Source organism: Mus caroli, chromosome 14, assembly GCF_900094665.2.
Source record: "Mus caroli chromosome 14, CAROLI_EIJ_v1.1, whole genome shotgun sequence".
Lineage (NCBI taxonomy): Eukaryota > Metazoa > Chordata > Mammalia > Rodentia > Muridae > Mus > Mus caroli.
The window spans coordinates 89,358,695-89,384,162 of record NC_034583.1 but is presented as its reverse complement, the minus strand read 5'-3'; the positions used below and the strand labels follow the sequence as shown (position 1 = coordinate 89,384,162).

Genomic DNA, 25,468 nt, shown 5'->3' with positions numbered 1-25,468 from the left:
TGGAAGCTACCTCTCAATGGTCAGTAACTCCGCATATAAGGCTAACACCAGCTTCACCTCGGACTCTTGGAAGAACCAATGGCGTCTTCAGTCAGCAGCTCAGGCTCCTACCCCTCAACAAGTATCTTGGGGCTATGGGACCGTTAGGAGCGGTCACCAAGACAACCACACGCCGTGCCCCAGAAGAAGTCGGAAGAACCTGGGGCGCGCAGGTACCCAAGCTCACTCCTTCCCGGAAGCCAGTCGGAAGCGGTGCAGGCTGGGAGCTGTAGTCCAGAGGAAAGCCCCGCCCACCCGCGGGAGGAAACAACCAACACCCGCCCAATCACGCGCCTCCGTGTTTTCTCGCGAGAGTGACCTCACCAGCCCGCGGGAAGAAGAGGGAATGCGCGTGGCCGCGCCTCGGTTTCTTAGCTGAAGGCCGGGATTCCACCCCGCGAGACGAGATGCTCAGGTCCAAGACGTTCTTGAAGAAGACCCGCGCGGGCGGCGTGGTGAAGATCGTGCGCGAGCACTACCTGCGGGATGACATCGGCTGCGGCGCGCCGGCTTGCTCGGCCTGCGGCGGGGCGCAGGCGGGCCCGGCCCTGGAGCTGCAGCCCCGCGACCAGGCGAGCAGCCTCTGCCCGTGGCCGCACTACCTTCTGCCGGACACCAATGTGCTGCTGCACCAGGTGCGTGGACGCGGGACCGCGTGGTGACGCGGGGGCGTGGCAGATAGGGACGCTGGGGACCGGGGAGGCGGGTCTTGGGATGATGGATGGAGAGAGGCAAGTACCTTGGCTACCCTCGCTCTCATCCTGCCACCCAGGCCGAGGTACCGTTCCCTGATGTCACTTTATTTATTTATATATATTTTTTCGGTTCTTGGAGTCGTATTTTTAGACACGTTACATTTTCTAACCCCTGGTGTCTCTTCTACTTTAGATTATAAGTGCCTGGAAGCCGGGGACCTGGGCTTCTGTGGCCTCCAGATTGCGACCCCCAGGCAGCTTGTAAGTGCCTACGAACAAAAAATTGTGTGGGCCAGCATAATTTATTTATTAATAGCTCTGGTATTGCGAACTCTGTGGTCCGATTACGGGTGCTTATCATCGTCTCAGGCTTACAGGGCCCCCCTTAGTGACTTTGTTAAGTTTTTTCTGCAGCCAAGTACCACTTTGGCGTAACGGAGAGTCAGTGTTTTAAACTGTCACAAGAATTCAGGCTGGGCAGAGAGTTCAAGGTAGAACTGAAAACGGGGGAGTTAACATTTGGCTTTGTTTTTTTTTTAAGATTGATGTCCTCGAAGACCCGGCCATCAGAAATGTCATTGTGCTACAGACAGTGATGCAAGAAGTGAGAAACCGGAGTGCCCCCATCTACAAGCGAATCAGGGATGTGACCAATAACCAGGAAAAGCATTTCTATACCTTCACTAATGAGCACCATAAGTAAGTATCACAAAACCACAGGGCTACCTAAATTTAACAGACTTCCTGGAAAGGAATTTATCAAAGACAGTCTGTAGCTTCCTGTGCTGCTTGGTGGTTACCTGGTCGTGTGGAAGACAGTGCTATCTACAAAGGCTCTTCTAAGGTCGCAGTGTTAGTGAGGTCACACCCTAAACCAGGATCGAGCGACTAAAGCCGTTCTTTTACTTCTAAAATGCTCCCTTTAAGTTGTGTCTATTGAGTTGAATGGTTGATTCTTTGGCGATAAGAACCATCTACACTCCTGCAATCCAGTATTATGTGAGTGACAAATATATAGGAGAAAAATGTGGGCGTTTGGGAAAATGTGGGAAAAATAAGCTTTATCTTATATCTGACTTATCGAAACTGAATTTCTAAACATAACTCGTCATAATTCTGGTTCCTGGCCTTTGAACTCAGTGGGCCCTCTCAGAAATTAAGAGCTGCCTATTATAATAAACAGTAGATAATGTGTATCTATGATGCTTAAAGTCACTTTCTCAGCTTTGACATTGTTAACATTTTGAACTGAGTAGTATTTTGTTGTATGAAATTATTTTATACATTGTAGGTGCTTAGCAGCATGTCTGCCTATGCCAAGTATGTGTAAATAGCACTCTCCTATCAGTTCCAAGTTTCCTGAACCGGAATGTTTCTAAACATTGTCATGTGTACCCCATGCTTACATCTTGGAACTAAGTTCCGCAGGAATTTAAAGCACACGTACACACCCACTCCTAGAGAGAAGGAGGAGGGCATGGGGGAGAGAGACAGACGGACAGACAGACAGACAGTATACGTCCACCTGTGGGCTGCTCATTCATTGTGCCTCCTTAAACTCCAGTGGCTGTGGAACATTTATGTCCCGGAAGTTTTGACCCCACTGGCTAACTTTTGTTTTGTGTTTCCTGTCGCTTTTACATTTAGAGAAACCTACATCGAGCAAGAGCAGGGAGAGAATGCCAATGACAGGAATGACAGAGCCATCCGAGTCGCAGCGAAGTGGTACAACGAGCACCTGAAGAGGGTGGCAGCAGGCAGTCAGCTGCAAGTCATCCTGATAACCAATGACAGGAAGAACAAAGAGAAAGCTGTGCAAGAGGGAATACCAGCCTTCACGTGTAGGTCTGAGTGTGGATGCTTCCATGCGTGTGTGCAACTGTACATAAAAATTAGGATCAGGCTGCACGGTCACCTGACCCAGTTTCATTGTCCTGTGTGATTGATTTCATGTGGCCTTTTTACATTTGAAACAAATAGTTTTCCATTTTTAATGTGGGTGACTTTTGCTTACATATATGTAAGAAGTAGGCACTGGAAACCCTGGCTAAGGGGTAGGGGTGAGCCACCAGGAGGTGCTGGGAACAGGAACCAGAGCCTCTGTAAAGCAGCAGTGTTTCTAGCTGCTGAGCCATCAGTCCTCTTACGTTTTAAACTTCTCAGTGAGCTAAGGAAGCAAGTTGTAGATCGTGGCTGTTAGGTTTCTCCTCATTATTTGCAGTTGACATAGTAAAAATTTGCATGTGCTGGACCCATTGCTCTGTTTCAGTCAGGATCACAGTCAGCATGGGTTTTGTTCCATTTATTAAAAATGGCAGGTGTCCTGTCAAAAGATGACCATCCATGTTTCCTCATGCCTCGATACAGTGCCTAGGTACTTGAATTTAAAAATAGTAACTTATTTTTCAGGTGAAGAATACGTAAAGAGCCTGACTGCTAACCCTGAACTTGTAGACCGTCTTGCTTGCTTGTCCGATGAAATGGTATGTTTCAGTATGATCTGTTTTGAAAAGATGAAAATATAAAGTTGGCCATTGTGGGTAGGCCAACCTCACATGCATACAAGGTGAAGCCTAACGGGGGCGGGGGGCGGGGGGAGGGGGTCATAAGGAGATACATAGTATTACAGGAGGCCCTGTAGTGGGAAGCAGGAATTGATTCTGTGGGTCAGGAAGTTTGCAGTCTTTAGTGATGACCTAAGTAAAGGTCTACTCTGAAGTGAGACAGTAGGTTGAGTTCTCGCCATTAAATGTCAGGCTCACAGAAAGAAAGGCTGTAGAAGAGTGGGCTGGAGAGCAGAAGGCTGTGAGCAAAAAGGTAATTTATTCATAAAACTGTTGTAATGGCAGCATAAGACATCATTCTGTATCAGTGCAAAGATTGGAGGCTGAGGGATAAGTGCAGAGTTACTATACAGACAGTGTGAAAAAGACCACAGGAGAAATTAAACTGGTTTTTTTAGTGTATGTACTAAATATGTACACACATATTTAGGAGTAACTATACCATTATTAAGAGGTGAATGGAATTCAATCTGAAGCATTTGTAAAATTCTGTCTTGTTTGGCATGTAGCTATGCTAAATGTAAATGATGACTTCGATCATAAGATCTCACAAATAAAAACTATGCAGTGGTGTTAATCAGACTCAGAGTCTAGTGAACTTCTGTACAGTTAGAGTGGCTATTCTGAAGCTGTGGCACTTCTTTTGGTCTTTGAGACAGGGTTTATCTTTGCAGCCGTGGCTGTCCTGGAAGTTGCTCTGTACATCAGGCTGGCCTCAAAATCATAGAGATTCTACAGCCTCTGCCTCCTGAGTACTAAGATTAAAGCATGTGCCAGCACCATCCTTAAATATATTTTGAAGCACTATATAAAAATAAAGAAACATGACTCAAGTGACTGTCCTGTTTCTTACCTGATTACAATGATAGCTGTTGTTGCAGAGGCAGCTAGCTATCTAATAGAACACGTCACATGGACCTTTTAACAGTTTCTCCCATCCTGTTTGTCTTTAACTGCTTTACAAAACTAAAAGAATGCTGGAAGACACAAGCATTCTTTTATGGACTGGCCTTTTAGAATATATATTTTTGGATATTTTGGAGTATTCTAATAGCTAGTTGCTAGTTATATGTAGCTGATTAAATGTAGTTTAAATATAGTACCCATTATACACATTTCAACAATTCAAGAGAATTTGTGCTTAGTGGCTACGGTGTTGAACGTCGATAAAAAGATACCACCTTCTTTACAGCAAGTTATTTTAGATACAAGTGGTCTGGGAAAATGTTCTGCTCTGTTCTTTTAAATTCAATTGTATATTTAATAATACATATTTTTAAGTTGTATCAACTTGTAGAAACAGTGTCTTAAGTAAACAGACTTTCCATTTGCTTTATTTCATAGAATGAAATAGAAAGTGGGAAAATAATATTTTCAGAGCATCTTCCCTTAAGCAAGCTCCAACAAGGCATAAAATCTGGTTCATATCTTCAAGGAACATTCAGAGCTAGCAGGGAAAATTATTTGGAGGCTACAGTATGGATCCATGGAGACAAAGAAGAGGAAAAAGAGGTACGTATGTAAATAAATGCCTTTTAAAACTTTTATTGTTGTGGATAAACTGCAGACTTTTCCACCCAGTCTCTTTGTTCCCAGAAATAGCAACTCTGAGAGTAATTATTTATTAATTAATTCCTAGGCCATAACCTTTTTCTTGTTCCTCACTAAATGGTAACTTATTTATCCTAATTAGGTTATTCTGTCTTTCACATGGTTAGTTAGCTCTCCTCAGGTTTATGCGACTGTCTCCAGATGAATCTCCCATGTGCCTCACTCTATCCCAAAGTCCTCTTTCTCCTTACTGGAACTTCCACCTCCCTATTTCCTGTCTAAGCTAATAGACCAACAGCATTATTGACAGGTGATAAATATGTATATTGCATAAAAGATTCTCTACATTTTCCTCTTTTAGTTCAATGAAAGGCTTTTTCTTTTACAGTAATAAGCTATATGCAATAATAAACTATATACAATAATAACAATTATGAGAACTATCAGGTAAGATTGTATTCACAATGTTTAGTCCACTTGTATTTGGCAACTTTGAAGAAAGTACTCTACAGTTGTACTATCTTGGTGAGCTAGAGTTCCATACCTAAATCATTTTATATGAAAACCTGTATTTGTAAACCTAATAATATCGTCTTAGATCTAAAAATAATTCTAAACAATTGAAGCTTAATTTTGAGACTAGGTAGTCTTCAACCCTATCAGAGCCCTGTGAAGGAACAAATATTAACTGAATGTACAGGAAGTTTAGGCAAGCAGGTTCTAAAACTAGAAAAATAGAGAAAGCTGGCTGCCTGGCCGGTTCCCCAAAATTTCTCTGTAACATTGGAGCATCTACAGCCCTCTGTCCCAGAATATCTTATGACTTTTTGTGAAGCAGGAATATAAAGGACTGCATACCCTGTCTTGGCAAAGCAGTCGACTTCCCTGTTCTTGTTTGTCCGGTTTGGACAGTATTCTATCAGCAGTTGAAGCATGGACAGTTTGTATCTATAATATATCTGAATTGCCTGTCTCTAGCTATTTACTATCTGTTCAACTTTGAAAATATCTTACTGTATTTAACTAGAATAGTATCTAACATGACCATGAGTTTGGTTGTCTTAACTACGAACTTGCGTTTCTTACTTAACTCTTGGCAGTTTGTAAGAGGAGATTTCAAAGGGACTAGAACTTACATTGTGGTTTTAAGAATTATGTAGGTATAATTCCTTAAACAAGAGCTGAAGCATATACATAGTATGTTGTAATAAAATGTAATCTTCATTTTGTATCAGTGTACAAAGATCTTTACCAAATGTAGAACTATTTGGCTTGTTGATGTTCTTTGGTCTAAGAGTAGATTTAATAATCAACCCTTTTATCCTGTTATTCCTATCTCCCCCTCCCCCCCCTTTTCTTTTCACCCCGTTTGGGATGAACCATCTACCTGTCTTTTGGGAATGGGATGTGGCTCTCTTAAAATCACTTCCGGCTGATTGGGAGCATTGTTTCCCATTTGGGAGCCCCTCCAAAAAACCTGGGATATTGGTCAGTCTTAGGAAAGCCAGCTGTTGCATTTGCTGTCCAGTCTCTGCTGAGAAAGTTCGGGGCTTAACTGACATCCTACCTGACTAGAACAGTCTTAGTGATATTGGACCAATTGGGTCAACAGCTTTCATTAAAGCTGTCCTGGATGCAGAATTTTGAGGGAACAGCATTGAGGCAGTTTGAGGTAGGATCAGGCAGGATGCTGGAGTAAATATCCCTCAGCATCTCAGCATCCCTGAATGTGAATCTTGTCAAGGCTGCATTGACTTCGTTGGTGTAAATATAAACATACACGAGTAATGCACATCTCTGCAATAACTGAACTGTGCATGAACTGTGCAGTGTGCATTATTCAGCTAAAGAGGGCTCCCAGCTCTCTGCTTGAGATGGGAAGGCACCTGTCTTTTTTTTATAAGTTAGTTTGGATTGTATAACCAACCTGTAACAAAATTTTTATCTAGGCCACTTAAACGGATGGGAATATTAAGTCTTGAGGATTCTGTAGCCAACAAGGTTTATTGACTATGCATAGCTGAATTTCTAGCTGGAAACATTTTCATCTGTCAACCGGTTTCAGAGCTGTTCCGTGAAAAGGGACCAGCACGTACTTGACCTGGTCTGCTCTTGATTTCTTTCTTGCCTGCAGTCAGGCTCTTCACGGGGTCTGTCCCTGTTAAATCTTATTTTATCAGTGTGAATGGAATCGGCAGCATGTTCTCTTCTGTTGAAACAAAGGCAGAATCCTCCCCAGTGCAGCACATCCCTGCTTTCCGTGCTGAGGTCCTTCCCAGAATCCAGGGAGTTCCAGCAGCTGTGCTTCGCATTGACATTTAAAAACTTAAAGTCAATAAAGCATTATTTAATCTATCTTGGGATAAATTCCATGTCCCCAAAGTCCTGTTAGACCTCTCCACAAATATTTGACCTGGAAGATTGTAAGATATATCCATAACATTTCCTCTATCATAATGTCTAAGAAAAATTGTTGTATCCTGATGCTACAACCTGATATAACAGAGATGATGATAAATGTGCAATCATAGAATCATCTTTTCAGAACTTAAGACAGCCCATTGGGATTCTGCATAAGCATCATCTGTATGATGTATTAATCTATCTATCTATCTATCCATCTATCTATATACACATTTCTCCACCCATATCCAGCTTCCTTGAAATAACCACTCTTGAGACTTCATTATGAATAAATGCCTAGACCCAAAGCTTTGGCTTGTTCCCACTAGTTCGTAACTTAATTAACCTGGTTATTCTGTTGTGTGTGCTGCCACATGGCTGGTTATCTCGCCTCAGCTTCATACATCTGTCTTCATGAGCGTTCACGTGAATCATCTGCGCCTGACTCTGTTCCTGAGTCCTCTGTCTATGCTGAGCTTCCACCCCTGTTTCCTGCCTGAGCTCATAGGCCAGCAGCGTCCGCTGCACAAGACAGTCTCGTGTGTGTGTGTGTGTGTGTGTGTGTGTACATGTGTGCTGTGTAGAGGTCAGAAAAGAGCTTGTACAGTAGTTGGTTCTCTCTTTCCCAGTAGTGTGTCACAGGAATTGAACGAGTTCAAGCCAAGATTTACTGCTGAGCCATCTTACTGGCCCCTCTGTAAATTCTTTACACACTAAAGTACCTTGAGCTGATGAAAATTTTTGCATGAGAATTGAAATTTGCCCCACATTTTATATTATGTTTTGGTCTTTTTTTTTTTAAGATATTTATTTATTTATTTATATGCATGTGAGTATACTAGCTGTACAGCTGGTTGTGAGCCTTCATGTGGTTGTTGGGAATTGAATTTAGGACCTCTGCTTGCTCCAGTCGGCCCCGCTCCCTTTGACCCAAAAATTTATTAATGATTATAAATAAGTACACTGTAGCTGTCTTCAAATGCACCACAAGAGGGTGTCAGATCTCATTATGGATGGTTGTGAGCCACCATGTAGTTGCTGGGATTTGAACTCAGGACCTATGGAAGGGCAGTCAGTGCTCTTACCTGCTAAGCCATCTCACCAGCCCTGATTTGGTCTATAAAGACAGGGTTTCTCTGTGCAACCCAGGCTGTCCTGGAACTCCCATTGTAGACCAGGCTGGCCTCGAACTCACAGAGATTTGTCTGCCTCTGCCTTCCTAGTGCTGGGATAAAGATATTTGCCACCACCGCCTGGCTTTCACTTGTTATTTTTAGTTCGTGTGTTTATGTATGTACATTTGAGTGCGGAGGACAGAGGACAGCCTCAATTGATGGCCTTAGAGTGTCCTGGAAAACAGGCTTTCTTTTGACCTAGAGCTTTTCAGTTGGGCTGGACTGGCTGTCTAGTCAGCTCCAGAGAGGCTGCTGTCTCCACCTGCTTAGGACTGAATGGCAGGCATGGACCACCGTTCCCAGGAGTGTATGTGGTCTGAGGGCTTCAATTCAGATCTGCATGCTTGCAGGCAACCCATGATGTCACAGCTACTTCTCAGGCTTTCCTGCTGTCTCTAGTCGGTAAGGAAGGAGTAAGCGGTCATACAGTAGTGACTGTCCATGAGGCCAGCTGTGTCAGAAGCTTCCGGGAACTCACTTTAAAGAGAATCGTCAAGGATAGTGCTGTGTTCTGTATCTACTTCTAAGAAGTAGTATTTCCATTAAAAAAAGAGCGTCATAAACATGAAAGCAGGTAGCAGCCAGCCCTTAGAGTGTGTGCTATTCATCAAGTTTGTCTAACTTTTGACTCGGAGCATTTCACTGAGTCTTCAACCCAATCACTCTATGAAAGCTGTTGTGTTCATTTTTACCAAGCAAGATACTGAGATGAAATAGTTTGCTTCTCCCAATGTTTTATAGACATTGTTTATGGTGGAGTCATAAACAAAACCCATATACTTACTGAACTGTTTTTCTCATTAAAAATTAAGATTATGAAATGAAGAGTAGTATTTTTGATTTTGCACATGACTAATGTGTGTATTTGATGTGGAGTGTGAGTCGTGGGTATGATGTGAAATAAAGGACATTTTCAGGTCTCCCTCCACCATGGGCTCTGGGACCAAATTCAGATCACATAAGTTGGTTTAGCATTCACATTTACCCAACAAGCCCAACTCAGATGATGATTTTAAAATAGGAAAAAACATAGAGAAATAGATATTATATGCAATAGTTAGACTACAGCCTTCTGTTAGATAGCTTTCATTATTCTCATTAAATCTATTTCAAGGCATGGCATTTATTGGTTCCCACAGATACTTATACAGGGACTTAAGCATCTAAACAGAGCTGTTCATGAAGACATTGTGGCTGTGGAGCTACTGCCCAGGAGTCAGTGGGTGGCACCATCTTCCGTGGTTTTAGACGATGAAGGTCAAAATGAAGATGATGTGGAGAAAGATGAGGAGAGAGAACTCCTGGTATGAAAGAAAGCAAGTCTTGGTTTTGTCTTGTACTGTTTAACATGCCATTGTTTTTATATTTATTGAGTAAAACCATAGTTCTGAATTTTTTAACAATTGTATTCATTTTTATATGTATGGGTCTTTTGCCTGCATGTGTGTCTGTGTAACATGAGTGTGCATTGCCTGCAGAAGCCAGAAAAGTATGTCAGATCACCTAGAGTTGGAATTCCTGATAGTTGTAAGCAGTCAGTACTCTTAACTACTGAGCCATCTCTCCCAAATTCTGTACTTTTAATTTTATTACAAGTTATGTACATAATTGATTTCTGTTTTAACTACACAACCTTGTTTTCTTTTAATGACATTACACTTAAATGAGTTTTAAGTATTTCAATTTGTGAATCAAGTGGTTGGATGCCTGTTACATTCTGTATATGATCTGAATTAATGCAGTTTAAGTAAATAGAAATGTTGAATTTCCTGAACATTTTTTGCAATGTTACAATTGTTTTAGAACATGTATTTCTGGGTCTTTGTATTTAGACATGCTTAGTTTCCCTGTTTTACTAATACACTTATTGGAAGAGTGAGTTATTTCTTAGGCATTACTGTGTCTTCCAGAGATGACCTATTGACCCATTTTATGAGGATAGCACAGGTCTGGCACGTGTACCTCTTTAGTTACAGTCCGTTCCCTGAAGTCTGACTGTAACATTACCCTTGCATAATACAACCCTCCGGAAGTGTTAGAGCTCTAGTAGTGGAGGGTCTGTTTTTAGTGGTTAACATTTTTTATTTGACTTTTAACTTGGGATAAGATAGAATTGTTAAAGATATATTTACTTTGTAATGGGTTTCATACAACATAGCATGTTCTTCACCATAACTACATAGTGAACTAATTATTAACTACATATATCTAGTTAGTCTAAACTGGTGTTAAATCTTAGTCTCATAATTCTTGGACAGTGTGCTTTGTCAGTAGACCCTCACATTAAGTTTGAAAGCCCTGAGCTCTGACACATTCACTCAGCTATGTACATCTTGGCATCATTCATAGAGTACTTTATTATCATGGAACAATTAGCATTGTTCAGTGGTATGCTTGTGTCTAGAACTTTGAAGCATAAAGGTTCTGAATTTCATGTCATTGTGTGCTACCTGAATGTATTAGTATCCATATGCATATTCTAATTTGGAAGAAAAATGACTTCATTTTACTTAGAAGAAATATAACTAAAGATTCTTGTTTTTATATTTCAGCTTAAGACTGCTGTAAGTGAAAAAATGTTACGGCCTACAGGTCGAGTTGTGGGGATAATAAAAAGGAACTGGAGACCATATTGTGGCATGCTTTCCAAGTCTGATATTAAGGAGGTAAGGAAAGCACGTGCTATCATTATTGAAAAATGATAATGTCTGACTAGAATCCACCGCTCTCCCTTTGCCCCTTTGTCCAGCTTTTGGTGTGGCTGTAAATTGTTTTCCTAGGTGAGGGCTGTAACTCACTGATTGTGTACTTGAAGAACATGTGCTAGAACCTGTGATTGGTCCAGGACTGTAATTCTTCTTTTTCATTTTCTCTAGTCAAGAAGACATCTCTTTACACCTGCTGATAAGAGAATTCCACGAATTCGGATAGAAACCAGACAGGCTTCTGCGTTAGAAGGACGGAGAATTATTGTCGCTATTGATGGTTGGCCTAGAAATTCTAGATATCCAAATGTAAACTTAAAATATTAATTTTATCTTTGTGTATTTAATTAAAAATTTGTAACTAATACTGATTTTTAGTGAAAATACGGTACTTACATGTACACAAATATTTCATGATTACCTATTTGTAGCATAGATGAATTTTATCTAATTTCAGTATAAGTCATGTGGCTACTTTTACTCAAATTGCTATAAAACCTTTACTGACAAACTTTATGGAAGAAGAATGTGGGTCAAATAAATTTTAATAAAACTTAGAAGCTATTTTAAAGTGTATGTTACATTGAAGGTTAAGGGGAACTAAACGTGTGCATTGAGGTCTAAAAGTCAGGCCCTCAAAGACAGTTAAAAGACTTGTTTTTCCCCTAAGCACTTTTGATTTACTAAAGGATTTTTTGCTTGCTTATTTTATTTGTTTTCATGTGCATGGGCATTTTGTCTTCACATCTGTTTGTGTGGCACAGGGAGGCCAGCAGGCGCTGTCAGTCCTACAGCTGTACTAACTGATGATCACTGTGAGCCATCATGTGGGTGGGTGCTGGGAATGAACCTGGCTCCTCTGCAAGAGCAACAGTGTTCTTGACCGCTCCACCCCAACACGTTGTTTTAATATGCTGAGAACAGTGTATATTATAATATATGAGAACAGTGTAGCACTGCCAATGCGATACATAAAGGGATGGCCGATTGAGTACAATAAACTATGACTTAGTTGTAAAGTGTGCCTTTCTGATGACACCTTTTGATTTCAGGGACACTTTGTAAAGAATTTAGGCGATGTTGGAGAGAAGGAGACAGAAACGGAAGTTTTGCTGCTCGAGCACGATGTTCCTCATCAGCCTTTTTCCCAGGCTGTGCTTAGCTTCCTGCCCAGGATGCCCTGGAGCATTACTGAGGAGGTCAGTCAGAGCACTCTGCAGTGCCGTTCAGATTGTTAGCTTATCCCACAGTGTGTGCTGCTTTGTTGTTAAATTGGTGATTGAGCCCAGGCCTTAAGGAAGTCAGTCAGGCACTCAACCACTGGAGTAAATCCTTAGCCCTATTTTACATTTTGGTTTTTCTTTTCAGTTGGGTTTTTTACTAAGTTAGCCAGTTTGCCCTGGATCTTTGTCCTGCCTTAGATTCCTGCATATCTAGGAACCAGACCACAAAGTAGTTTAATTTCTACGTATGTCTTTAAATAATGTAGAAATCATGGCTGCTGCTTCACATTTAGTTAGTTACAGCATTATTAGGAGTTTACTGTTCTAAAGGTAGTGGAGCCTGGGAGTATGGAAACAAAAACCGAGGCAGACTAAAGTCCTATGCAATAGCCAACTTTATTCCGAGCATCAGACAATTTATACTCTGAGGGTTAAATATAGGTAATCAAGTAAGGGGTACAATTACATGGATAAGTCACATGTGCCAAGAACATGTGATTTCCAAAGAGGCATATAAGTAAATAACAATAGCCAGCTGTGATGGATAATCTAAACCCACTCCTGTCTCTACAACTAGGAGCACGGAAGCATAGTCCAAGAACAGTTTCATGTTTCTAAAGAAATGAGGTCACAAGACTCTGGTTTTCCTGGAGTTTTCTCATCAGCACTCAGGATTCTCACATAACTCCTTTTTAAGGTGTGACAGGAATCATTTGCTTTTTTCATTGAAAGATGATGTCTCCAGGCTGTAGAATTAGGAGCTAGCATAGAACGAGTGTCTCTACAACATGAAAAGCTGACTTATTTTTATGAAAATACTTGCTTCCCAAAGAGCAGTGTTTGTATCCTCCCGGTTTTCTGTTGTGTTTTCTTTAACATGGTGTTTTCTAGGACATGAAAAACCGAGAAGACCTGAGACATCTGTGTGTTTGCAGTGTGGACCCTCCAGGGTGCACTGACATAGATGATGCCCTGCATTGTAGAGAGCTCAGCAATGGGAACTTGGAGGTACTGGTACTGTCTCTACACTCTTAGCTAATGTGGTTCAGCTCTAGGGTTCATTGCTTTTTTGTTTTGTTTTGTTTTGTTTTGTTTTGTTTTTTCGAGACAGGGTTTCTCTGTATAGCCCTGGCTGTTCTGGANCTCACTTTGTAGACCAGGCTGGCCTCGAACTCAGAAATCCGCCTGCCTCTGCCTCCCAAGTGCTGGGATTAAAGGCGTGCGCCACCACCGCCCGGCGCTCGGTTCATTGCTTTTTGATCAGGGACAGACTATAAAAGTATAGCTGTAAAAACCAGTAGTCATATGTCAAAGTTGAATTAGTAGGCCTGACCAAGTCCATTTTCTGTTAAGCTACATTTCTTCTGATCTAAATCCCATTATAAGTCAACTATTAATTATGCTGAGTGACATCTTTTTATTTTATCTTTTTAAGGTTGGTGTTCATATTGCGGATGTTAGCCATTTTATCAGGCCAGGAAATGCGTTGGATCAAGAATCTGCAAGAAGAGGGACAACTGTTTATCTTTGTGAGAAGGTAAATATATTAGCTTTCAAATATTCTACTGGTCATGGCACTTTGCATCGTGTTTTGTTTTGATGGGCGTGGGGTCTCGATGGCCTCAAGCTTGATTTTCCTCCCTCAGCATCCAGAAGGCTGAGCCAGGAACTTTTGGTTTCATGAGCAATCACAGTCTAAAGTAAATACATGATATATTCATCTAAAAGAAATGCATGGATGAAGGTGTCCTAGGTCATGGAGAATGTTGCATTTTATGGCCTGAGGCAGTGGTGCTGTTGCCACCCAAGCGTGAGGGCCCGATTCGGTTTCCAACAGCCACACAGAAACGGTGTCACACCGTAATCCTAGCACTGAAGGTCATTGGCCAGCATAGAAAATCAGCGAAGTCCAGGTTCAGTGAGACTCTATCTCAAACAAATACAGTGCAGTGTGATCAAGGAATTGCCTGATATTAGCGTCAGGCCTCTACGTACATGGACATGTACATATTCCACACTCAAATTACAAAAATTGTAATTTGCCATTTAGTGGTCCAAACACTTAAATATAGTTGATATGAATTATGTTCTTTATGATTTGGGGAGTGGGGGCATTGAGGAGATGGCTTAAAAGTTAAAAGCCCTGGCTGCTTTTCCACATGACTGGGATCAATTCCTACCACCCACATGATGGCTTATAACAGCATACCTACATTTCCAGGGGATCCAGTGTCCTTTACTGGCCTCCTTAGTTAGGTACCAGGCATGCACATGTTTGTGTGTGTGTATGTGTGTGCGCAAGCATGTATACATGTATACACATACAATTAAAAACCGTTTAAAATATTGGTTTTATAAATTAATATAGACCAGATGATGAAATAGGAAGAGGGGGAAGGGTAATATTTATAAATTCATGTTCAAAGTATACTGTAAAACTCAAAAGTTTATTTTTTACTTTTGAGTATATTTAAAACACTGTAGCTGTGGTTTAGCAGTGGGAAAAATCTCAGTTGGTAAGGGTTTGTAAGTTACTAGGTATCAACTTACAAAGACCAGAGGGACTGAAACCTCAACCCACTGGCATGAATGCCACCCTACTGCCTTCTGTAACAATGTTGTGTCTTTTCCTGCCGTCTTTATTATTTTCTTAATTCTCTAGTCAACATGACCAGAACAGGCCCTGCCCCTTGCTGCTCCCCTGGTGCTATTTGCAAGTGGAAATTACCTATGACTGCCTGAGTGACTGACTGAGGTTTGTTGTCCTCCCTCTCTTGCAGAGGATTGACATGGTTCCAGAGCTGCTCAGCTCCAACCTCTGTTCCTTAAGGTCCAACGTTGACAGGTATTTCAGCATTGTTTTGGGTAAGAGTGACTTGTTAACTACATTAATTGACTCCCAGAAACCAATTCCATCTCTTTTTCCCTGAAGGTTGGCATTTTCCTGTATTTGGGAAATGAATCATAATGCTGAAATATTAAAAACGAGATTTACCAAAAGTGTCATTAATTCAAAGGTTAGTATTATGATTCATTTCTGATTTTTCAATTTTTTTGTGCTCTTAACAATTTCTTAGATACTTTTGAAAAAGTTAGATTCTATAAAATTAAATTTTTCAGTGTTAATAGTAGTGTCCCTAGTTTGTTTCAGGATTTAAAATTTGATTAATTATTGATGTCATCCAAAGGTTACTTTACGTAATTGGCCTGTATTCATGATCACCTCAACTAAAGAACTTTAGGCTGTAAGTCATTAATCATAGTAATTGAGATTATTTGTAGTTAAAAATGTTACTCTTTGAAAAATTAACATGTGCATCATGAATACCATAAATTATAGTTAGATTCCAGTAGAACTCACCTGAATTTATATTTAACAGAATAGAGCGGTTTTTTTTTTTTTAATTTTTGCACCTCTCCCTGTATTCTCTTCCAGCCATCCTCATCTTATCATAAATAACTAGTTCTCCAATGTGTGCCACGTGCTTTTCTTGTAGTGACGTTTTCAGACAGTCAGTTTTTAGTTCCCAGTTAGTATCACTCTGTTCTGATGTAGTAGAAAGCGCTGTTACCAGCACAATGATGTGGGAATGATTTTGGCCTTTAGAGATTCATGTTTTTAGAGTATTTTGAGGTAATGATCTCTGAACAATAGTTTTTTGTTGTTGTTTTATCAAGACAGGATTTGGATGTGTGTAGCCAAAAGAGATCTGCCTGTCCCTCTCTCCTGAATGCTGGGATTAACTTCCACCAACCTGGTGGCATAGTTGTTTTAACAAACTTATGTAAATTAAAATGAAAAATTAATGAACATGTAGACATTATTCTGGAAAGAGAATTCTTAGCCCTTAGTAGGTAAAGGTCCTCTGAGGAACTTGACTTAGCCTGTATTGAGTTACTCCCTTATGTGGTTTACGAATTTTAATTATAAAGCTACTTTTATCTTTTAATAGCTTTCCTCCTGGACAGAAATAGGAGCAAAAGCAGATATTTCCATATTTGGATTATCTGTTACTAGAGATTGCTTTGAACTTTTATCATTTTTAGCCCATTTTGGGTTCTGTTTTGTTGTTTAGTGTCCTGTAAAATACTTTTAGACTCTTCATGTTTGCCAGAGAGGAGGGGAGTAATAATCCTTTGGAAAGGATGTTAGAGACTAGCCTGAACCTGCCTTGTGTTTTATTCTAGTATTTCCTAAAAATATGCTGGTTTAAATAAGGAAGTATTAGAAAAACTGCCATTTTCCTTTATTTTAATGGAAATTGTTCATGTTATATAACGATTGCTTGAGTTAAGCGAACTAGAAATCATAGGTGTAAATTTAAGTATTGCTATAGATGTCTCTTGTTATTTATTTTAGGCTTCCTGAATGCATGGATATTTGTGTAGTGGGAATGTGACATAAAATAATAGAGTTTAGAGGTACGGAATATATAAAAAGCTTGCTGTGCAAGCCTGAGTACAAAAGGTAGGATTTCCAGAGCTCACAGAAAGCTGGACATTGTGTACAGATCTGTATCCCAGTGTGCTCCTGTAAGGACACAGGTGCCACCACTGGATCAGCTATCCTGGCTTATCAAGCAGTGAGCAAGAGGACAGGGAGAAACAGTACCTCCGACCACTGTCTCTGTGTGGTGGCATGTGTGGCCCAGGACTAACATATGAATACACATACATAACATATGCATACAGTAAGAGTGGGTCAGATGGTAGAAGCGCTCTCATCAGCCGTCAGAATTATATTAACCTCAGGTTTCTTCCCTAGGCTTCTCTGACATACGCTGAAGCACAGATGAGAATTGATTCAGCAGCTATGAATGATGATATTACCACCAGTCTCCGTGGACTCAATCAACTGGCGAAAATCCTAAAAAAGGGAAGGATTGAAAAGGGGTATGTTCTAAAAGTATCTAACATTTGGTTTCTTTAGTGTATATTGTTAGAACAGTGGTTAATTAGCTGGCAGACTCTACATAATAGACTTTGATCATGGCCATTTGCCTTACCATAACAGGCATAGAGGAGTGGCAGCTCAAACTTGTTGGAAAGAAGGCAGTTAAAAGGAGCTGCAATCTTGAAAGACTGCTGTAAGAGGAAACCATGTACAAGAGCCTTTCAGAGGTTGGTCCCGAGGTTTTGCCACCAGCAGATAAGAAAAATGGTTTTTCTGGTGATACAAATGCCTCTGGACTGCTCATACAGTTTGCCTAACATAAATTCCTGAATATTAGCAAGTGAGCATTTTTACATACTCCTAGCCACAGATAATGCTAAGCAACCATGTGTGGTCTGTGACTACCATATTTGAATAATTAAATATGGAATTTAAAACTCTTTACAGATTAGGTATTGGCATGAGAACAGTTATCAGAGTAAAGCTGCTGCTCAGTCCTAAGCGTAAGGTTAACATTCTTCTTACCTCCTCTGTGGTGGATGCTCCAACCTTTAATTAACGCTGTCTACAGCCCAGTGACACCTGCCTTCAATCCATGCACTCAGGAGGCAGAGGCAAGTGCATGTCTGATTTCTGTTCTAGGCCAGCTTGCTCTAAATACCCAGTCCAAGTCTAACCAAAGCCAAAAGCCCGTCTCAAAAACCTGAAAGAACATACCCAAACCATCAACCACAAGCAGGCTTTCAGGTTGATTTGGAACTGGGTGAAAGTAGCAGCGCCTCTGAGGACCTCAGTGTGTGCCCCTGGGAACTCGGTGGCGGCGGGGAACATCATTAGAGCCACACAGAACCCTCAGCACAGTGTGTTCTCTGACCTACAGCAGTCTCATGGCACTAGCCATCAGTGCCTACTGTGTGTCGTGGGAGATGTTGCACAAGCTCCCATGCAGTTGCCTATGCAGCTTCTCTGGCTAGCCTGCCAGCTGCTCTGGCCCTCCCGTCCCTGCCCTCACAATGCTTGGATTGCCACAGAAGATGAAATATTGGAAGTTTGCTATTTTCAGCTGCTTTTAAAAAAGTGATTGCATATTTATGTAACTTAATAAAAACATAAAGATTTAGGCTTTATTTTAAAATCGAACATAAGGCTTTGTAGCTGGTCATAAAGCCTTCCTAAGAAAAGCTCTTATATACTTATACACTCAAGGAATTACGTGTAGAATCTTTTCTTTGTCCTTGACTCCTCTGACTGACTGATGTCTCTCATCTTTATTCAGGGCTTTGACTCTGTCTTCTCCAGAGATCCGATTCCACATGGACAGCGAAACACACGACCCGATCGACCTGCAGACGAAGGAGCTGAGGTATGGCACCTTTACAGGTAGATAGTACACGTTACAGTTAAACGTAGCGGCTTCTGTAGATACTAATCACCAGGGCGTTTATGCCTAAGACAGTTGTTACGCTTACAGTATCTAGGAAGTCAACGTGAACTTACTGTTTACAATGTAGTATACAGAGATGGGAAGGGACCACAGCTGTACATCTCAAAGGATTGTTTAAGTTGGTGCTTTTTTGAGAGGACCCAAGGGTGTTTCCCAGCATGCACACCTGCAACATGCACATAATTAAAAAAAATAAAGTCTTAAGAAAATGTAAAGTTTTTGAAGCTAAATTCTTTGCTTTCCTCTCACAATTCTTCATGTTTTGTTTTATCCCACTCACAATGACAGACATTAAACTTTGAAGTTGGAATGCACAAGCTCCTGGGTTGATCTTTGAATTATTTGATGAAGCTAAATTCATAACTTTGATTTTACTGCTACTGTTTATATAACTTAAAGAAGATGAAACCAGTCATTGGATTTTCCTATATGGAAGGCTTCCTAATACTTTAAAGTTAATATAATTTAGAAATATTGTCAAGAAATGGTTTATTTTAATAATTAAAATAATTGAAAATTAATCCTGTGTATTCAGTGATTCTAGAGAAAGGAAACCATAGATAGAGTTTGCAGATCACTTATTAAACTAGTTTAGAATTCAGAGTAAAAGTTGCATCAGATTATTTTAAGAATTGAGAAGTCAAAATGAAGTTTTCATGCTTCTGCTAAAAATGATCTTTATGAAGACAATAATGTTGCACATCTGTCACTTAAAAATCAGTTGTGTCTGTTGTCTGTGTGTTTGTGTATTTATACATGCATTTATTTTTTAATTATTTTATTTATTTATTTATTTATTTATAATTAGGTATTTTCCTCATTTACATTTCCAATGCTATCCCAAAAGTCCCCCACACCCTCAGCCCCTCTCCCCCACCCACCCACTCCCTGGCGTTCCCCTGTACTGAGGCATATAAAGTTTTCACGACCAATGGGCCTCTCTTTCCACTGATGGCCAACTAGTCCATCTTCTGAAACATATGCAGCTAGAGACACGAGCTCCGGGGGGTACTGGTTAGTTCATGTTGTTGTTACACCTACAGGGTTGCAGATCCCTTTAGCTCCTTGGGTACTTTCTCTAGCTCCTCCATTGGGGGCCCTGTGTTCCATCCAATAGCTGACTGTGAGCATTTATAATAGAATTGAAAATATGTTAGTGATTTATTGGGAAAAAAGTGGTGAGTTGAGATAACATGTGAACTAGCTTTTAATTCTCCCCAGGAAAGTTTATTTTCTTTTTTTTTTTTTTTTGGTTTTTCGAGACAGGGTTTCTCTGTGTAGCCCTGGCTGTCCTGGCTCACTTTGTAGACCAGGCTGGCCTCGAACTCAGAAATCCGCCTGCCTCTGCCTCCCGAGTGCTGGGATTAAAGGCGTGCGCCACCACGCCTGGCTGAAAGTTTATTTTCATAGTCCTTTTTTGTAAGAGAAGGTAAAGATGTTGGCTTTGTATTTATGTTAATAAGTTACTAAAGCTTCCATTTTTTTTTTCCTTTGAGTTCAGTTTGAAAAGATCCTAGCATACTAGGTTTGTTCAGGAGAGACAGAGTTAATAGACTGTTAGTATAGAAGCTGAGACATTAAAGAATCTTAAGGTATTAAAAATAAATAGGTGTTAGATGTTAATGTTTTTACATAGGAAGTGTTTTCATTATCAATAGAAATATTAGCTTGTGAATAATGTGAGAAGTGTCTCGGTTGCTTTTTCCTTATTTATTGATTTTCCTGACTGACAGAGAAACAAATTCCATGGTGGAAGAATTTATGTTACTTGCTAATATTTCTGTCGCAAAAAAAATTCATGAAGAGTTTTCTGAACATGCTCTGCTTCGGAAACACCCAGCTCCGCCTCCCTCCAATTATGACGTTCTTGTTAAGGCTGCTAAATCCAAGGTAAAGATTGAAAAGTGGTATGTATGTGTATTGTAATCTGTACATTACACTGAAAAATTAATATTCAGGTATTTGTAACATTTCAACTGCTATAAAATAAACTAGTTTTTTTATATTAAAAAAAATGACTTGGGGTAAGGACTTCTGTTCCTGCATACACACTGCCACCAGCTATATCTAAAATCCTTTCTGTCCAATGAGGAGTACCAGTCCTAAAGGCAAATGATTTAACCTAAGTTATTTACAGTATCTTAGACAAAGTGTGCTCTTCCATCTCTTTATACATGGTGTCCTGGCTAGTTTCTTGTCAGCTTGAGACAAGCTAGAGTCATCTGAGAAATTGGAACCTCAACTGAGAAAATGCCTCCATCAAACTGGCTTGTTGGCAGGATTGAAGAGCATTCTCTTTAAGCTCATTTGTCTGACTACAGGGGCTTCTCCCTTTCTCTTTCTCTACTTTCATCATACTTAGGCTTGCCATGACCTCCTGCTTTCGCTTTCCTCGGATCTTGTGTAGGCCATTTTCTCCTGTTATAGGCATGTAACAAATAGCATTGGCTCCCTGGGCATTACTTGAATGGTATGGGATGAGTTTCTGGGTGGTTTATAGTGCACTTAGGACATCTTTATCCATCGATACTGCCTCAGCTCCTGGTTCCTGTGTGTTGGGGGCTTTTGTTTGTCTTATTTTTCTCACTAAGACCTGGGTAAAATCAGGGAGGAGGCAGAGGCTTTCCCTGTAAGCTACAGTGCAGCAGGGGAGCTTGATGGGCAGAGCACTGTATACTGCCCAGCTTGTTACTTGTCTTCACTTCTCTCTCCTTTTCTGTGAGGGACAGTATGTAGAGAGGCCAGGCACCCTGCAGTGTCGGTAGCTACTTTACTCCTTCCCCGCTTAGAGAGAAGCAGGCATAAAGTGGGTGTGAGAAAGAAGTGGCGTGTCCTCTCCCTTGGGACTTTTCTAAAGTCTTGACACTCTCAAATGCACTCAGTGTTTTTAAAGCTTTAATACTATACAGAACAGTCATTATTTATTTTAAAGTTATTTGTAGTGCCCCTAGTTATCCAATAAAATGTATGTGTTTATACTGTCTGTGCACAAACACTGTGTATTTGGTCTATTCATACTTAGTAAAGATAGGACAGTAATTCTGGCTGTGGATGCTGGTGTATGCCTTTAATCCCAGTGCGTGGGTCACAGGCAGACTGGACTCTGAGGTCCAGGCCATCCAAGGCTACACAGTGTGACAAGTCTCTAAGAGAGGCACAGAGGGAGAGCGGGTAGGAGGGAGAGAGGAGGGTCCTACTAATTCTGAATTGTTTCATTTGGCGCTTCTCCCTTTTATTGACAGAATTTGCAAATTAAGACTGATACAGCCAAATCTTTAGCTGACTCTTTGGACCAGGCTGAATCTCCTGATTTCCCATACCTGAACACTCTATTAAGGATACTGGCCACGCGCTGTATGATGCAAGCTGTGTACTTCTGCTCTGGGATGGACAGTGATTTTCATCACTATGGCTTAGCCTCCCCCATATACACACATTTCACCTCTCCTATCAGAAGGTATTGGTTTTCCGTACAAAAGTAAAACAAGATTTTTTAAAAGGCTAATTTTTAATTAAAAGATTTAAAACTAGTTTGCCATCACTCTTATTTCATCTTCTGTGTGTAGATATGCAGACATCATTGTCCATCGGCTCTTAGCCGTGGCCATTGGCGCTGATAGTACGTACCCTGAGTTGACAGACAAACACAAGCTTTCAGATATATGTAAAAACCTCAATTTCCGGCATAAAATGGCTCAGTATGCCCAGCGTGCTTCGGTGGCTTTTCATACACAGGTATTTGTCTTTTGTTTGCAGTGCTAGGGGTGGGAAATTTTGTTCATTTTGTACTGAATTTCAGAGGAGGACTTGTAACAAGATTGTTTGTTATTTTACAGTTGTTTTTCAAAAGCAAAGGAATAGTAAGTGAAGAAGCCTATATTCTCTTTGTAAGGAAAAATGCAATTGTGGTGTTAATTCCAAAGTATGGCTTAGAAGGTACAGTTTTCTTTGAAGAAAAAGATAAACCAAAGCCACGCCTTGCTTACGATGATGAGGTAATGTATTGTTGAGCCTTCTTTGGAAGAAACGCATATTTTCTTTACCAATTGGCAAACCATAGCTATAAGTTGTTAAAACTTGTGTATTTATGTCCTAAGTCTCAAAAACACACGGCAGACTCCACATTTCATCCACTGAACTTTGCTATCACTCAGAAAGTGACATCCCGTTATCCTTCCTCCAGGCCCATGTCTGCCTTGCTTCTTCTCTACTGCCGAAGGAGTACCTGCTCTGTCCTGGGGGAGAGTGGGCTGCTTTTCCTTTTCAGTTTACCTGTTGTATCTTATCTCACACATCCTCTACTTCACTAACTTACTAGAATTACATTTCTTAAGAAAATACTTAAAGGGTGTGCTCTGTTCCTTTACCGCAATCAGCTGATTCACTACGATGAATGCATTATCAGGACTCCCTTAGTGACAAGATAAAGTGTGCACGTTAATACATTTGAGACTGTTAGATTAATATGGGTTTTTCAGTTGAATACTAGGTGCTTACATTGTGGCTTCTTTTATTCTTTGAAAATTTCATACACGGATGCAATATATCTTGATCATATCCACCCCTCACTTTTTCCCTCCAGTTATGTCTACAACCTAGCTCATTTCCCTTCCAACTCCGTGTCCTTTTAAACTGGGGAGTAGGTAATATTTAACATTTAAATTATTGTGGAATGTAATCCAGAAATAGAATGGAGATTCAAGTTTTAAGAAAAAAAATATGTTTTTTTTTTTCAAGATACCTTCACTCAGAATAGAAGGTACAGTGTTCCATGTGTTTGATAAAGTTAAAGTGAAAATCACATTAGATTCATCAAATCTTCAACATCAGAAAATCCGCATGGCCCTTGTAGAACCACAGGTGAGACCAAATTTAATTTACTGGTATGGAATAATTAACATTTGTGAGTGATGTAGTTGTTAAGATCTAGGTATTCCAAGTATTTGCGTAGCAATCCTACTTTGCAGATTACCCGTGCCACTGGACTGACTCCAGGCATCAGCTTCTCCTAAGCTAACATCTTAAGACTCTCCAGTCTCTTGCTTATGCCTTTACTCTAGTTTTAGAATGGACAAGTTAAGTATGGGTGCTTTTGCTCATTTTGGTTTTTGTTTGTTTGGTTTTTTGTTTTTTTGGTTTTTTTGAGGCAGAGTTTCTTTCTGTGTAGCCCTAGCTGTCCTGGAACTTGCTATGCACCATTGCTCAGATATGATTGCCTCTGCTTCCCAAGTGCTGGGATTAAAGGTGTGTGCTTCCAAGCCTGGCTAAGATACTGGTTTTAAGCTTTTGATGCTTGTTGTCTACTGCATTATAAATCCATTGGTGTAAATTGGAAGAGCTGTTACATTATAAACACACTACCCACATTGAAGCTTCTCAGGTGTCTTGCTGTGTAGACAAGGCTAGCCTTGAACTTGCAGTGATCTTCCTGCCGGTTCTCCGAGTGCCGAGATTGTAGGTGTGTACTTTCATATAATGGGAAAAGCTTCGGAGACCCTTGGCTTACTTCCGAACCGTGGTTACTTAGGGTGTATAATTGTGTGTGGATGTTGTAGCCTTCCAGCGTCGTTATCTCCACTGGAAAATCTGTGTACTGTTGAAAGTGGTAGTGGTAAAGGGGTAAGATGAGGTAAAAGTTATCTCTTATCTGATGCTTCTAATCGTGTGATTTTTTTCCCCACTTATACTTTTTTAGATACCAGGAATAAATATTCCTCCTAATGTTCCAGACAAGGATCTTAATGGACCAGGGGGAAAGAAGAGGAAACTTGACAAGTAGCTACATTCAACAGAACACTTCAAAGACTGTCTACTTTGACAACAGCAACAAAACTGAAAGCATACTTACAAACTCCTGTGTGATAGCTACTTTTAAATACATTTCAATAATTTTAAGAAATTTGCATTTTTATTGAGTTGCTGACTGAATCTATCTTATACTGTGCTTCTGCAACAACAAAAATTATGCAGAAAAATTCATTTGAATATCCATCACTTAAATGGTGACAATAACAACTTCAGAGATCTGTGATGATCATTTAAATGGAGTATTCATCTTCTTATTGAAGAGCAGATTAATATTATCTAAGTACTTTAGTATAGAAAACAACCTGTCAATTTCTGAGGAAAATAACATTTTAGAAGCAAAGAACAAGCCTTTCTAAATCTTCAGCTGTCAGTGTTTGGCATTTAATCTTTTTGCCATTTTAATTTGCCTACTTACATGGTGTTCATATATTTTGAAAAGACTTCTCTACTTTACCAGTGGTCCTCAAACAGTTGTGAATGTTTCAGGATTATAGGAAAACAAAGCCTGGAGTATCCGGATCGGATTTGGAACACTGAGTTGTTGTTAACAGGCGTTAAGTTCCGCCATCAGCCCTAATCGTGGTTGCCAATAGTTTTCCCAAGCAAGGCATCACCGAGGAGGAAGGAGAAAAAGTGGTGCTCTAATGTTGGCTTACTCACAAAAACACATAATGGCTTAGGAATTGTGATTATATCCAGTTATACAGGCGAGGAGGGGCTGTGGGAAGGACAGATTAAAAGGAACAAATGAAGTCTCATTTGGTGTGCCAGATTGCCCCTGTCTTGCAAATCCCAGATTGGTTAATTGGTATTCGTATTTAGGAGTATTTTATCAACTTTGCTTACTCCATTTCCAGTTAAGTAGTTATATACAAATCCCCAGGGATTTGTGGATATAGCTACAGGTTTTACCAATAAATACACAGGCATTTGGTATTGTTGATTTTGTTTTTCAGCTTTCTGTTAC

At 40.3% G+C, this 25,468-nt stretch overlaps 2 protein-coding genes across 9 annotated transcripts in view; one reads left to right on the top strand and one right to left on the bottom strand.

Annotated features, from left to right (window-relative positions):
• The window catches only part of Pibf1 (progesterone immunomodulatory binding factor 1), a 159,496-nt gene extending 158,800 nt beyond the window's left edge, over nt 1-696 (bottom strand). The window contains exon 1 of one of the 4 annotated variants that reach the window (XM_021181398.2): nt 11-696. The gene's annotated coding sequence lies outside the window, so the exon portion shown is untranslated. The remainder of the gene's footprint in view (nt 1-10) is intronic. The other 3 variants (XM_029468942.1, XM_029468943.1, XM_021181399.2) reach the window with 3 other exon arrangements.
• Dis3 (DIS3 homolog, exosome endoribonuclease and 3'-5' exoribonuclease) lies at nt 350-25,468 on the top strand. Of its 5 annotated transcripts, none has more exons than XM_021181396.2 (22): nt 350-674; nt 928-995; nt 1,276-1,433; nt 2,382-2,575; nt 3,144-3,217; nt 4,643-4,810; nt 9,567-9,731; nt 10,980-11,093; nt 11,304-11,441; nt 12,185-12,331; nt 13,247-13,363; nt 13,791-13,892; nt 15,136-15,200; nt 15,288-15,372; nt 17,121-17,248; nt 18,526-18,612; nt 20,427-20,583; nt 21,936-22,150; nt 22,260-22,428; nt 22,530-22,688; nt 23,431-23,553; nt 24,389-25,464. In XM_021181396.2, exons 3-22 carry the CDS (start codon nt 1,330-1,332, stop codon nt 24,470-24,472), a joined length of 2,595 nt encoding a protein of 864 aa, XP_021037055.1. In that variant the 5' UTR covers nt 350-674; nt 928-995; nt 1,276-1,329; the 3' UTR covers nt 24,473-25,464. The 5 variants fall into 5 exon arrangements, with proteins under 5 accessions (XP_021037055.1, XP_021037052.1, XP_021037056.1 ...); XM_021181394.2 differs by lacking the exon at nt 350-674 and adding an exon at nt 755-817; XM_021181393.2 differs by lacking the exon at nt 928-995 and having other exon boundaries at nt 356-674; nt 24,389-25,466.

Coding starts and splice junctions, on each gene's coding strand:
- Dis3 (XM_021181393.2), top strand. CDS start 447: ATGCTCAGGTCCAAGACGTTCTTGAAGAAGACCCGCGCGGGCGGCGTG. Junction 4,811..9,566: donor ACAAAGAAGAGGAAAAAGAG/GTACGTATGTAA, acceptor TGGTTCCCACAG/ATACTTATACAGGGACTTAA. Junction 18,613..20,426: donor CTGCAGACGAAGGAGCTGAG/GTATGGCACCTT, acceptor CCTGACTGACAG/AGAAACAAATTCCATGGTGG.